This window comes from Medicago truncatula, chromosome 5 (genome assembly GCF_003473485.1).
Source record: "Medicago truncatula cultivar Jemalong A17 chromosome 5, MtrunA17r5.0-ANR, whole genome shotgun sequence".
Taxonomy (NCBI): Eukaryota; Viridiplantae; Streptophyta; class Magnoliopsida; order Fabales; family Fabaceae; genus Medicago; species Medicago truncatula.
The window spans coordinates 11,864,745-11,880,735 of record NC_053046.1 but is presented as its reverse complement, the minus strand read 5'-3'; the positions used below and the strand labels follow the sequence as shown (position 1 = coordinate 11,880,735).

Here is a 15,991-nt window from a genome sequence, read left to right as displayed (position 1 = left end):
TGAAAATCGAGATTCGAGATGAAGATCAAATTTTTCAAGCGCAAATTCAAGATAACCATCATAAACAATGATTGAGAACAAAACCATGAACCAGCGAGATTGAATATTCGTGAGAGAATACGCAGCGTAGATTCCATTGAAATTAGTGTGTTACCACTGTCACATTTTATGAATCATTGGTCGAGAACGAAATTTCTCTGAGGGAATGAGAAGCAAAGATAACGAGTGAAAGAGACATGGTGAAGTAAAATATGGAGTATCTTGAACCAAAAGATAGTGTTATGTTGACCCAAAAATATTATAAAATATTAGCATTAAGACGGGTACTTTGTGCTAGTTTGTCTGCATTTTTTATTGAGATAATGCGTATAAATTATAACCAGTAATTTTTATGAATTTTTTTATTAAAATTATAGGTATAGTTATTTTTCACTTTCATACTGTATCAAACTAAATGTATTTTTTTCAATTACACCAACAATATAAAAATATATAATATAAATTCTTATCTTTTTTAATGACACCAACAATATCGTATTGTTATAAGCCAGTTTATTTAAGGGCATTATTGGAAGTGAATAAACCACCCCAAAATCATGTATTCTCTTTATACATAGTATAGTTTAAAAGTAGTGTCCCCGCTGTCACAATATTTTTCAACTATTGTTACGAATAATGGTTATTTAGTTACACTTTTACTCATATTACCATCGTTGTGTTACTAAATATCATTATTGTAGTAGTGCAAGTTCTCTGAATATGGAGAATTAAAACTCAAATATGTCATTTATTCACCTAGAATCACCGACAACGTGTAATTATTGATCTCCCCCGAAAAATGTAGTTATTGATCTCATCAACAAATTCCCTTCTCTTCCATTTTATTTTGTGTAATTGTGTTTCAAAAATATATGTTTACTTTGGTTTCTCATTACTCATATGCCTTTATACGGTTAAAAATGCCAAGACTTACTCATAGTCTTTACTTTAGGTATTGTCACATTTAACACAGATTTTTATATGTCTGGCGCTCCAAAATATATATATTATCAACACTATCTTCATGTTTGGGTATAAGGTAATATCCTTTTTTTGTATTTTCTTTTTCTACGTTACTACTTTCCTTCATTTATTCTTCTTTCTAAGCATTAAAAATTTCGTGAAAAACTCTGACTCTTGACATTGGATAGAGACTGCTCTTAGCACACAAAAATCTGTCATTGGGCTTTCACAGTTTGAAGGTAATGTTATGTTTTGTTATCCTTATGGTATTTTTTGTTTCGTAGATTGCTGTTAATTATGAGTTTATTGTTGTCTAGTGAGATAGTTTACTACGTTTTCATATTTTTAGTTTTTTTTTTTCATGTAGTATTGGTAGATATAAAGTGTACTCTGATTTTTTTTTTTTATGCTTATTTGCTTATTTACCTAGCATTTAGTTGTGATGGTCGTAGCATGGATTGGGCGTCAAATTACCTATCAAAATATTTCCTAGCTAACTGGCAATTAATATTTAGAATTTCCTAGCTATTTTCAAACTGATACCTAGCAAAATACTATTCAAAATTTAAGTTTCCTAACTATTTGCCTAGGATATGGCCGCAATAATTTTAAAGTAAATCTCTAGCCGCAAGTTCCTAGCAATTTCGTTGTTTCTTCCTAGCTATTTATATTATTATAATTTTATTTTTTTAGTGTATCTAATCAAAACGTGATTAAGCTAGATTGTGAAAAATATACTTAAAATGTCGATTACTAGTCGATAAATAGTCATTGATTCACAATCACTAATTATTAGTGTATGCTTGCACTATTCACAACGGAAATAAAGATACGACACATGTTCTTAGAACTAACAGACATTTTTCAATCCGCTATAATACATAACAACGTAGCAGAAAATAATCGAAGACAAAAGTTTACAACCTAAACCACGGAGACGTGCCATAGCACAACTTCTGTCCTTTCACAACTTGGTCCTGCAACGAGATCTTCATCCTTGATGCTTCAAGTTTATCAAAGTGCCTCTGAGATGGCAAGCACATAACAAGGCATATTCACTAACCTTGACCATTTTAGTTCCTTTGTCAACAACAAGAGCTTGAATGTCCTTTAATCACCAATCTTTCAACAACCTGTATAATAGAAAGCATCAGCTTAAACATTATCAATGAGTTGTTAACGTCTGCCTTTGAATTAAAAGTTTTAGAATAATCTGGGTCTCGAATTGTAGTGTTTCAAGGTGCAGTGCAAGGTCTGAGAAATAGGGTAATCTAATAGATGGGGGGAGAAAGATAAAATAGATAGCATTACAAGCAACAACCATAAAATATAATCTCATAAGGTCTCCAATAGTGTTTCACTCTGACTTAAGTCTTTTTTCTGTCATGTTTCAGTATTCTTATAGAATTTTTATATTTTGAAGAAGCATTTTTCTTATAGTATTAATTTGTTTTTTATGGGATTAATCTAATAGTATTAATGCAGTACTTCACAAATTACTCATTTATATATGATAAAATATTGAGTGTAGTTTCTTTAATAATATGCTATATGGAAACTTTACCTCCTGCATATATTCTCTATATACTGTTATGAATTTGAGCCTTAAACTCTTCATTCTAATTTATTCGAATAACAAGGTTGACATTTGGCTTATCAGGATAAAAGTTGGAAGACGAATGTAGGAAGGCTGCCTTAATTTGATAAAAAAATGCCTTGTGTTGTAATATTGGAATCACAAAGACAGAGACAAAAGAAAAAAAAAAGATGTAATGAAGGACAAATGTGTGCCCATGTTCTGTTGCAACGAGTTGTCTAATGTAATTGTAAGTAGAAGTGTCAAATCGTCGATTAAAACAAATTCTTGAGAAAACAGTGGCTTCATTTAGGAAGGATTGGTTTAAAAAGTTTGTGGGCATATATGACAGCTTTTAAGACTTGCAGAAGGTTTTCACCTTATCAGTTAGTTGTCTAAAAGTTATCCCATTGTACAAATATCATTTCTCACCAACATGTATTTTTCACCAGCTATTGGATGGTGTTTTCAAAAATAGTAAACATACTAATATAATTTCATCCTCTAATTCTGTGGTCTAGCAATTTCTGAAAATCAACACTAATAAATAACTTAAACATTACAAGAAATAAATCATGAAAGAAGAATCAGTAAAAGTAGAATTCAAATCTTGATCACAAGTGATCCATGAAGTCTTGAGGATTTTCCTTCACCAGTTTGTTTTTGATATGAGCAATTTGTGGCCAATCATCACCTGTGTCTGGTTGACACCTTGGCAATAACAAAGGGCAATCCATAATAATCAAAGTATTTAGAGACTGAAGCATTTCCATTCCTTTGGGAAGAGAATCTAAATTTCTGCATTCAGAAAGAACCAGTCTTTCAAGTGAAGTGAGGTTACCTATACTTTCTGGTAAAGAAGTTAAACCATGACAATCATAAATCCTCAAGTCTTTCAAAGTTTTCACGTTTTCAACTCCCCATGGAAGGGACTTCAGTTTTGGAATACTCCTTAATGTAAGAGATTGAAGGTTTTTCAGACCCTCCCATTCAGTCAGACCATCCCATTCAGTTCCGGCGGATTTGTCAATGTCCAGAACAAGTTGTTCACATCTTTCAATAGAAAGTGATATGAGTGAGCTTAAAAACTTGAAACCTTGTGGTAGAGACTCCAAAATAAAACAATCTCTAATGTGAAGTTCCTCAAGTGAAATGAAGTTTTTAAGCCAACTCTCTGGTGGAGATTGGTCAATGCGCTCAATTACCATGGACTTCAATTTCGAGAAGGGTTGTGATTGTGAACTAGATGTTTCAGTGCTTTCAGTACTGTCAGCATAATGCATTGTATCCCTCATTGATCTTACGTTCGACTCCACCAGAACGAGCTCATCATCAAGACCGGGATAGAGCAGCATGCAAGCTAATTGAGGACAGTATTGGATATTTAGCTTTGAAATGCAACTGAAAGATGGTCTATCATTGTCCCATATGTCATTTTCCCACCAACCTTTTAGTTTAAGACAATCTGAGATTGTTAGTTCCTTCAAGGATGGAAAGAATATAGGTGTATCAGCTTGATTGTTCTTTGCAATAAATTTCAAAGAGTCCAATCTCCGAAGTTGGAGAACCTTGAGATGTGGAAGCTCATCCATTGGTGGGAGAAATTCGCATTTGGGACAGTCATTCAAGGTAAACTTAACAAGGCATTGAAGTGAAGCGAGCCAGTTAGACAATGTGTGACCGTTGTACCCGACAACTAATAGCACTTGCAGATTTGGATGTGGCTGGAGACAATCAAGCGATTTCTTGTCTTTCTCGACATTGCTTTCTTCGTCCTCCTCATCGTGATCCCATCTTAGAGTCAAGAACTCAAGGTGTTGTTTATTTTTCAAAAAATCATCTTTAGCAGCTTCTTTTGATGGAGAGAACTTGATTTGTTCCAGATGCATAATTTCCAAGTGGCCCCTCAGATTGTTAAGATCTGTGAGTGATCTTAGTCCTCCCGTGACTTGTTTCTTGCTGGCTACGAAAAGTGACAATGTTTGCAAAGAAGTGAGCTTACTTATTCCACTTGGCATTTGAGTTAGATCCAAGCATCCATCTAAGTCAAGATGGTTAAGGCAACTCAAATCATCCATGTCTTTTGGCAATTCTTTGAGGACATGACATCGAGACAGTTTCAACGTTTGCAAGTGGATAAGATTTGTTATGCAACTAGGAAGCTTCTCCATGTTGTTATGTGAAAGATCTAGATACCTCAAGTACTTCACATCCTCAATAGAGCTTGGAACTGTCTTGATCCCCAAGTCATGTAGATCCAACACGCGTAGCGAGTACTTGAAGGTGTCGAAGATCTTATCACAAGTTGACGTTGTCATCTTTACCTCGTGCGGAAGACGAGGGTTGTTAATGTTGTATGGCAAAAGAATGGTCCTTAGTTTCTTTGCTGTCTGAAACACCGAATCAGGGATCTCACATGAAAGATCTAAAGCAAAATTGAACGAAACTCGCAGCGTCCCGCCACGAACTCTCTCCCCCATCACATCCACGGTGATGTTTTCGTCACCAGCAATTTCTTGTCTTGCGAGTTTATGCATTAACCGATTCATTCTATATAAGTAGTTGTTCATGTTGTTCCTCACAACACCGCAGTACTTCTGGTGGTCACTTTCTTCTTCCGCTTGATGGAAAACCAAAGGAACAAAGTCTTCGAAACAAGCATGACCAAATTGTTGTTCTGGATTGATAAGAAACCCTTCACCAGTCCAGAGTTGAATCAATCTCTCTGCATCAATCAAATAATCTTCTGGAAACAATGAACAATATGCAAAGCATAATTTCTGATAAGTGGGAAGATCGTCGTAATAGATAAGCTTCACCTTTTCTAGTGCTTCCCGAATCCATTCTTCACCACCAACACCACTATGCTTCGTCATCACCTTTGCAACGATCACTATCAAAAGGGGGACCCCACCACAGTCCCTCATGATCTCCAAGCTCTGCTCAGGTTTGGGTTTGGATTCGGGTTCGATGGTGCTTTGTGCTTTTTTGGTTGAAGTAATTGGTCCATAAATCTGCTGAAACAATGACCAAGATTCCTTTTGATTAAGCCCCTGCAACTTCAAAACATATGTAGCACCAATATTGTTGGCGACATGGTTGCTACATGTGGTAATGAGTATCACGGTATTGGTACGGCCACCAGCAACCTCCATCAATTTCTTCTGTAACTTCTCGAGGTCATCATGCTTATTAATCGCAATTCTCAAATCATCTATAATAAGTAAGCGGGGTTTGCCATTGGTGGTGGTCGTCATGGTGCAGGTAGGTATCTCATGGTGAGGTATCTGATGTGAGGATTCAACATCCAAGGTTTCGCCCATGAGACCATTCATCGAAATTTGTTCGAATTCAAAATTCGCTTTGACTTGCTCGTCCTCACAAACGAGATGAGCAAGTTTTGTTTTCCCAATTCCAGTAACACCAACAATAGCAATAAAAACAGGAACAGCAGCATCCGTATCGGCGCTCTTCAGGTTCAGCAGTTGATCTATAATTTCTTTCTTCTCATTTTCTCTTCCAACAGCTACAAAGTCATCGTATGCAAACTTTCTTCTATCATCTGTATCAACTGCTGCTGCTGCTGCTCCCTTTGCATCTTCCTCGTTCAGCAAGCGTTTGAGTTCGTCTGTGGCTTCCTCATTCAGCAAGCGTTTGAGTTCGTCTGTGGCTTTCTTCACTTGGAGCGTGGCTTTGAAACGATCCTTTACTTTTAAGCCAACACTTGTACTCTCCTTTTGTCGGAGATCCTCCATCAAATCATTCAAATCGATGAGTACTTCTTTAACCTTTTGAAGCCAAGGTTGAGGAAAAAGAAGGCTGTCGGAGTGGTGTGTTTGGACTTTGTCATTGATCTGCTTAATATCTTTTTCAAGCTGCTTGATGTCAATTCTTGATAGCTTATTTGCAAGGGGTTTTAGGGAGTTCATCCATTGTAGGATGTTGGAGATGGAATGGGAAAGCATGGCTACGTCCATTGATTTTTTCTTTTGTGCTACGTCCATTGATCTTGTGTTTTGTGTGTGAATATTTTCAACAAAAATGGACGGATAAGTGGAAGAAGACTATTGCTCACTATTATCTGTATTAATCACTAAATTTTTCAATTTCATTATCTTAAGTACCCTCCTAATCTGAAGTTCGACCGTAAGATGAATTCTTCAACTTAACAATAAAACTCGAGTTCTACCAAACTATTCATATTTTTGTGAAGTTCATTAACCACACTAAAGTTTAATTGATTGGTTTCAACTCTTTTAATTTAATCAATAATAATATACAACAATAGATTATGATTTAATATACAACAATAGATGATGATTTATTGCTTACTAATTGATTAATTGATGAAGATTAATTAAGAATATAGAAACAAAGCTTAATCGATGGTTTCAACTACTTTCCTGCTGGGTACCAAAGTCAAACAAGAGAACCTACTAATTTTAAAATGTTGCAACTTGCAATACTTGCATTTTGGCTGATAGAATCCGTTCATTTTTTTTTTTGTCAGTATTGTGGAAAATAACAAGTAGGAAACCAACATGGAAACATGACACATGGGCTTGGCCAGTTGGCCTTATGGTCTTCGTAGGAGAAAATTACATTTTTTTTTTTTTGTTAGTATTGTGGAAAATTAACAAGTAGGAAACCAACATGGGAACATGACACTTAGGTTTGGCCAGTTGACCTTATGGTCTTTGTAGAAAAAAAGAACTTGTTACTATATTTGATTTTTTTTTAAGAAAAATGTTAATATGTCATAAATAAATACTCTCTCCGTTCCTTTTTAATTGTCGTTTAAGGGTGAATTTTTTGTTCTTATTTAACTGTCGTTTTCGTATTTTAAGGGTACGATTTGTCAATTATTTTGTTAGTTAATCATATCTTTTTCTTTGTTTGGTTACTCTTATCTTTTTCAATAAAACTAATTAATGTTGTATATTTGGAAAACTCCATGAATGTTCAAAATGAAGAAAGAGAGACTCATTGGAATTGTTTATGGAAGGTGAAGATGGAGAAATGGTTGCAGATTCATTTGATCATTTGACAATTGTTTTTTATGAGATAAAAATAACATATTAAATTTATTGAGAAGATAAAGTATGTGCCAAAAAATAAGAATATATTTGTGGATTACATTGAGGGTATAATAGGAAGAAAAAAAATGCTAAAATACACTTCGCTATTTTTGTATTAATTTTCTAAAACGACACTTAAAAAACTTGATATCATAATACAATGGCTTTGATATTGATGCTATTTTTTATAGTTGTTGGTAAGTCTTTTCACGGTTAGATTTAGAGATAGCAAAAACTTTAGTTATGCAAAGTGGATGTAACAACATTAATGGAGTGCTATTAGTCCTCGCTACTCTCGCTTCATTCCTTCCTAAACTCTAGTTGTCGCCACTTTTTATCTACCAAAGAAATGATTTAAGGTCAATTTTGATCCAAAATCATCCCTCCGAATTATTTTTCCTTCTTCATTAGTTAAACAAGTGTTTTTCACATATTTTGAGTCTTCTATAGTTTGTTTTTGTGATTTCATCGTCTTTGCACGACTTTATTTTTTTTTATTTATCATCTTTGCGGTGTGTTTTTTATTTTCCATTTTGGTGTGATGTTTATTTGATTTAGGTTGAAAGATTAACTTTGAGAAAATACAGACTCCACCTAGTATTTCTGCACTCTTGACTTTTGATTTATTGTGAGACTTTCGTTAATATATCTTACTCCATCTGATCCTTATTATAAGAAGCAAACAAAAACATCAAAATCAATACAATCATTAATTGATTTAACTTTTTAAATATTTTTATAAATATATCCTTATAGAAAGTTACATCCACTAATAATAAAATAATAATCAGTAAATGAGGTGTATAAAAGTCTTTTAAACAATAATTATACTTTAAAAGTTGTAACATTTTCAAATATGACCTAAACTTTTTTTGAACATTTTCTTATATCAAAAACGTTAGGGAGTATTTAATGTATAAAGAATTAGGTAAATATGCTTTTTGTGATACAGATTTTATATGGACCGAAGAAACTTCAGACTTGTATTTCTATAATCTTAGTTTATGGTTTATTGTCAAATTTTCGTTGACAAAATCATATTTAACGTAAAAGAATAGATAAATTGATTGTAGCACGTGGTTGTTTAAAGCAAGTGAATGTGACTTTTTTCATTTCATCAAGTTTGGATAAGATCGATATTTTTTTGGAGGTTTCACATCCCATCCATGCTAGTGTTCTTAGAGAAAGCTATGTTCCTTGAACGCTATGTTGTTATCTACCTTAAACTGAAATATAATCCCCTTTCCCTATTTTTTTTATTTGTTGAATGTAATATCGATATTTCCAGTGAAAAGAATAAAATCAATATCAATCTATTTTTATTTCTTTTAAGAAATCAATATTTAATCGATGACTTGTGTATATCATGATCCTTTTTTTGTCAGTATTGTGGAAAATTAACAAGTAGGAAACCAACATGGGAACATGACACTTGGCTTGGCCAGTTGGCCTTACGGTCTTCGTAGAAAAACCAACATTTTTTTGTTGGTATATACACACTATTTAGTGCGAAGACTTGTGAAAGGGATATATATTAAACACCACTTCTTTTTTAATTATTTCCATCACATTCTCACGATAGATAGAGACACTTCACCTTACAGAAGTTGAACAATGATTTGAGAGAAACAAAATTAATAATACGGAGTTGAGTTTGATGAAAAGAGAATAATGATGTTTATGGTTTATCACTGAAAGAATTAGGTGTAATTATAACTAACAAAAATATCAATTTGTTGTTCTCGTGATCTTAACTCAGTTGACAATGTATAATATATGTAAGGTTTGGAGTCGAACCCCAGACACCACAAAAAAAATATATATATCAATTTGAGACTAAAAAATAAAAAGAATGATCTTGTACAAACGTTAAACTAAAAAAATATCACTATTAGCTCTCTTTCATTTATATGATATTTGTTTTTATCTCTCTTCTGGACTCTCGTCTTGTGCTCGGATTGGTTTTAATGAGATTTTACTTATTGAGAAAAATGAAAATTATGATTTTTTTTTTTATGATGTTTTTGAAATGAAGGAGCGGGAAGAGAAGGAAGAAAAACCTTATGGCGACCTAAATAGAGGGGAAAATAGCAAATATAGAGAGCGACAATTTGGGATCGATTTGTCATACTGAAAAGTAGAATTGTCAAATAGGTTGGCCTGAGCTCACTCCATCTCGAATCGGTGAGTTCGCACTTATAATTGAGCTTGAGTGGGTCAACGTGTTTGCTAAGAAGATTGGTTTTCCCACTTAAAGAATTGATCTCCCACACCTCAAAATTACTCTCAATACTCCTAACGACAGTTAACTGCCGTTAACTTTTTAACATGTCGGTTACTGTCGTTATAGGCTATTTAGGTGATTTTGAGGAATGGAAGAGCAATTCTTTAGATGTAAAGAGCAATCTTCGTTTGCTAAATAAGTTGTCAAAATTGAGCTCGACTTAAGTATTAAGTGGTTATATAGTTTGATGGGTTAATCCAATCCATGTTTGAATATTATTAACATTCTTTTTTCAAGAAATATAAATGCAATGTACAACAAAGCTGCTCTTTTTTCACACACATCGAAAGTGATAAATGAAACAAATTAATTCTTTGCAAAACTATATTCAAATATTTATGTCATGTAAAATTTTGATTGACAAGGATTTATTCAACATTATGTTCATATGAAAATCAATGCATACCACCTAAATTAACATTCATCAAATAAACCACATCTTTTAGTTTGACCCATTTATCCTAATAAGATGTTAGATTTATTTATTATTTTTATATTTTTAATGTGGCATCTGAAAGCTTAGTGGCCCAGGCCAGCCTATGTTTTTTTATTTTTTTTTATTTTAAAGATTTGTAAAAAAGATGCAACATAAGAACTTTCCAGGCAGGCCAGTCTATGTTAAATACATACTAGAGGGCTAGATCAGAAAGATAAATCATTTTTTCATGCTTTTTTTACAACTCAACTCATAATAAAATACAGGTATGATCGGTTAGCCTTGTGGGTCAAACCCATTTAAACATATCAATTGAAGAAAATTGCTTTTCTGACATAGAAAACTTCACAATGACACAAGTAAATGACATAATTGCCTCTAGCGGCAATTAACAATCGTTCAATAATACGCCGGCAGTTAACACCCGCTGGCACTAACGGCAATTAACTGCCGTTCACATCAGTAAACAGAATTAGTGCAGTCTGCCATGGTTTTTCCAGCCATTTTGGCCTGTTTGTACCTATAATTTCAAACGCCAATTCCGCATGAATCAAACTGAAACAACAACATCCAGCAATCCCAAACATCAACATTTCATAGTTTATCAATTATTCGGTAATATTACACAAAACCGATAATGCGTTAACGTTTCACAATTGTTTGAAATTCGTCAAATTTTCCACAATATGCAACACATTACACGTAAAGTACATTAATTTGTAATAAATGCGAAACTCAAATATATTGATATATATATATATATATATATATATATATATATATATAATTAGTTAAAGGTTAGTTACATATCACCCAAAAAAATTGGTCATTACATTATATATCCCAAAAAAATACGTCGGCGCGTATCGACCAAAAAATGAATTAACACCGACCAAAAAGAGTCGCATTTCATCTAATAAAAGCAAATCATCTAAATGTTCCAGAACATCTTCACAATTGGTGTTTGCTTTAACCGGAGTGTCATCAAGCATAATAGGATTGTTTGATTTGTTGGTTTCTTTGGTGGAATCGGGGTCTCTCTTTTAGCTCTATGTCTATGAGCGTTCAGAAACGATCGTGTTGATCCAAGAATTCATCCTCTCATGTTGCCGCCTCTTCACTCCTGTGAAGCCTCCACTCCGTGGATGATGAAGGTAGTGGGCAACCATCTTTCAACGAAAGAAGGAAAAAATGATTTCGGATTAGACCAAGGAAAATAATGTTGCTTTTCAGGTTAACCGGAGGGGGACCTCTAAGTGGGAAAAAAGTCTCGGAGATCTAGTCTAAGTGGGTAGTCGTCTCTAACACCGGCCTATTGTAACATGATGCAACGATGTGTCCCATATCCGGCAATGTCAACCATTTGTCGGGAGGTGCAAAACTAATAGGATTTTTGGGAGGATGCAATCCATCCAAGATGTAGTTGTAGCGGGGCTCGCTTGCATATATCTCAATGTATTTGCTCCTATGTTCTTTCAACTCTTTAATAAGTGCTATCCGCACCATAACATGACTTTCTTCCATCAAACCCACGGATTCGGCTATAGCCCTAAACCCACAATGTCCGTCACCAATAACATCCACAATTCCCTCAATGTATGGTCTCATGAATTTTGGCATGTAATTCATAGGATTCGATGGATCATAATTTCTTGAAACCAAGCTAGGCTTAGGAACCGGAACCGGAGAAATGCCAATGCGAGCATCTTTTCTTTTAGGTTGTGAAGATTTTTTTCGTGGGGAAGATTGACTTTTCGGATGTTGAGAATCAATAGTCTCTCACGAAGATGGGATCCTACGTGTAGTTTTGATTTTTTTGGGAGCTCCTTTGGTTGGCACCTTTCTTGGAGGTGGTGACAAAATTGTGCTCTCCGAAAACGCTAACAACCGCAAACCCTCTTTGATTTCTAGTTTCATTTGGAACGGAACTCTTTCGAGACGTTTTTGGATACCACGCCACTCCTCCGCGACAGAAAAAAAATCTTCATTACTTTCTTCTTCACCCATATACAACTTATGTCAATGCGGGTGTATCTCATCCAATCGAATGGACTTGTTGTGACGGATTTTCATAGCAATGAAGCATGGACAAGGTAGGCCATACGACATCCTTTGAACACAACCTCAAGTTTTCTTCTCGATGCACAAGGTTTTCCTAGCACGCTCTTCTTCCACAAAAATAAAGTTCATGGCTTGTCTAGACACGTGATCCCCCAACCCGGAGTACAAAGTGACATCTTTGTACCTATGTTCCAAGATCGTAACACTCCTACCAAACGATGATTGTATCTCCCCAAATTGGTTTGCCAACATCTCATATATTTTTTGCCAACATGTACCCAAATCACCTTTGGAGGTGGACAAATATTCATTCACCACATCATGAGCTTCTTCAACTCTATTTGTGGTACTACACCCAAGATGTAACACAAGGTCCGTCCATGCCCTCACTAGTTTGTCCTTAAAAGGCTTCAAAATGGTAGTTTCAACATAGTGAAGAAACTTTGGATAATCCTTACAAGCATCTTGGAATTCCACTAGATTACCCGCATATAACTCTTGAGTAGGAGATTCAACCAATTTTTCTCATGCATCAAATATGGTATCAACTAACTTACTATGCTTCTCCTCGTAGACAATCTTCTTTTGCCAATCCACCACAACAATATTTTGTTTAACTTTACAATCGGTGATGATTTTTGATCTAACATTTTTGCCAACATGGAAATAACAAAGTATTGCACTACTACCGGGGAGAACATTTGCTACGGCATTCATCATACCCGTGTCCCTGTCGGTCACTACCACCTTAGGCATATCACTATTTGGTCCAAGAAGTTTAAGCAACATTTTCAAAGCCCAAGTAAAGTTATCCTCCTTCTCCGACGTCATAAATGCAAAACCAACCGAATATGTCAAATAAGTTAAGGTGACTCCAACTATTTCAAACAATAGCATCCTATACAAGTTGGTTTTGTACGTGGAATCCATTATCAAAACAGTCGGAAAATTGTTAAACAACTTTACCGATTTTGGATGAGTCCAAAATATGTCTTGAACGGTTTGACTTTCCCTTTTTTCTCTTACGTAATAAACATATCCATTCTCTTCCAACTTTGTGATTAGATATTGCATCTCCGTCAAGTCACCCCTTTTTGCCTTTTTGAATTTATGACGTTCTTTGTAGACTTGCTTGATATTTTTCATGGACTCTTTCCTTTTCTTCTTCAAATTTGTGAAAATATTTTTTGGTTTCACTGAAAAATCGATCAAGTCATGTACAATCTTCTTGTCGTCCTCCATTAATCTTCCGGCAAGAAGGTTCCCAGCTACATACCTCACCATCTCATGGTTGTGAACGCCATTAAGAATAGCCAATTTCCAAGCATTGTTTTCCCTCACGACATATCCACGCACCTTGAACAACCACCTACATTTTCTTGATCCCGTTGCTTCATGCTTCACTTTTCTCTTCGGTAATTTGTGTTCGCCGCTCCGTTCACAAATCAACTCTAACATAGCATTTCTACCTTCACAAGATCTTCTAATGATAACCGTAAATCCAGCCCTATTTGCTTGTCGACGGACCCAACCGAGCAATTCCTCTTTATCTTTCCATGTATCTCGTGTCGAAAATAAATGAGCCGTGTCCACTTAGTTGTCACGAAGTTCACACACATCGGAATTGACGCTTGAAGCCTCTGCTTTAACGAAAGCTTCAACCTTCACGGAAGCTTCGACCTTAATAGGAGCTTCAACCTTAACGGAATCGGCAACACTAGGTTTTCGATCACCCGGATCATCATCTGCATTCTCAACCGTATCTATAAATAAACAACATATAATTTGTAAACTAATTAATAAACATGTATCTAATATCATATAATAACATAAACAAACAAAAAAAAAATTGAGAAAAAAAAATTGGGCAGAAGCACTGCCAAATGAAGTTTGGAAAAATTTTCTAAGTGTCCTGCGGCAGTTAATAGCCGCTCACACCTAGCGGTAGTTAACTGCCGCTAATTCTCGTGACAGTACAAAAAAAAAAAAGCAATTGAAAATATTCATTGTAAAAAAAGCAATTTTCTCAATTGAAATGGTATTTGAACGTAGGAACTTATAATGGTTGGATCCACTTTGTGGCAGGGCCCCACGTGGCCCAAACAAGGACTTTAGACCTAAAAAATGTTATGTACAAAAAAAACCTCAAAATATTTTAATTTACTTATAAATATATAACATGAAAATTTATTAATAAATATTTCACATGTTGAGTTGGTAAAAGTGAAGGCCTCACTACAAAACTGTTTTTTTTTTTTTAAATTATAAAAAGCTTGTGTAGTTTTTTCAATTGTAAAAAACCTCGCAATAAAAATTGTTTTAGGCCTCTAAATTAATTTGTTGGGCTGACCCTCCTTTGTAGTGGAACCTACCATCTAATTTTTATGTTGATCTTTGTTCAACCAAAACTCTTTGTTCTCTTTGGGTACGGAGCAGGATGGGGAGGGGTGGAGGTGGAGGCGTAGATTGTAGGCTTGGGAGGAGCTTTTACTAGAGGAGTGTAGGGCGTTACTATTTGATATCTCTTTGGTTCCTAATGTTTCAGATTTTTGGGAGTGGCTTCCAGATACTGCAGAGGGGTACTCTGTGAGAGGTGCCTATGATTTGTTGACGATTGGGGATGATTCTCATATGGGATTACCCTTTGAGTTAGTGTGGCAACCTCAGGTTCCTTTGAAGGTTTCAGTTTTTGCGTGGCGGCTTATCCGAGATCGATTACCAACGAAAGCTAATCTGGCGATTCATGGTGTTGTCCCTGCGGATGATATCTTATGTGTTTCTGGTTGTGGTCACGTGGAGACAGCCGGTCATTTATTTTTATCTTGTACTACATTTGCATCTTTGTGGCAGCAGGTGCGTGATTGGATTGGTTTTTCAGGAGTGGACCCTAACATCATTACAGACCATCTGGTGCAGTTTACTCATTTGGCAGGTGTTGGTAAAGCAAAAAGATCATTCTTGCAGCTTATTTGGCTGTTGTGTGCTTGGGTTTTGTGGAGTGAGCGTAACAACCGTCTTTTCAATAATTCTTTTAATATTGTCCCTCAATTGTTAGATAATGTTTAATTGTTATCTTTGGGGTGGCTGAAAGCTAAAAAGGCTGTGTTTGTTTATGGTACGCTGAGATGGTGGTCCGACCCTTTTGCTTGTTTGGGGTTGACTACCTAGTGTAAACCTCTGTTTGTTGTTCCTTAAACTCTTGTATTTTTAGTGGTATCCTAGGCACACCTTATGCTTGGACATTGCTGTTTGGTGTGTTATTTATTTTCATTTTGATTTCTTAAAAAAAAAAAAACAATTATCAAGAAGTCCAAAGCTTGTAGTTTTGATTAAATCTATAGTAGTTTTTATTTTATTTTATTATCAAATTTAGATTTCACAAAAATTAGTTTGTGACACGGGAGATATTGTCGACCATCGGATCAAAAATAAATGTTTGTGATCAAACACAACATGAAACTGCCAATCCATCACCGCATAATTGAAGTCATTGAACCGTATCCAAGTCAGAAAAATCTATAATAGATTAGTCTATAACATCTATAATTTTGCAT

At 35.0% G+C, this 15,991-nt stretch overlaps 2 protein-coding genes across 2 annotated transcripts; one reads left to right on the top strand and one right to left on the bottom strand.

Moving 5' to 3' along the window:
• Positions 1-3,192: 3,192 nt before the first annotated feature.
• On the bottom strand, positions 3,193-6,582 carry LOC11412859 (putative disease resistance protein RGA4). Its single transcript, XM_003612684.3, has one exon. It carries the CDS (start codon positions 6,580-6,582, stop codon positions 3,193-3,195), a length of 3,390 nt encoding a protein of 1,129 aa, XP_003612732.2.
• Positions 6,583-14,874: 8,292 nt separating this feature from the next.
• On the top strand, positions 14,875-15,503 carry LOC112422025 (uncharacterized). Its single transcript, XM_024784732.1, has 2 exons — positions 14,875-14,890; positions 14,983-15,503. The coding sequence occupies exons 1-2, from the start codon at positions 14,875-14,877 to the stop codon at positions 15,501-15,503; spliced, it is 537 nt and encodes a 178-aa protein (XP_024640500.1).
• Positions 15,504-15,991: the final 488 nt, after the last annotated feature.

Bases quoted from the DNA above. Each gene is read 5' to 3' on its own strand.
- LOC11412859 (XM_003612684.3), bottom strand. From the start codon at position 6,582: ATGGACGTAGCACAAAAGAAAAAATCAATGGACGTAGCCATGCTTTCC.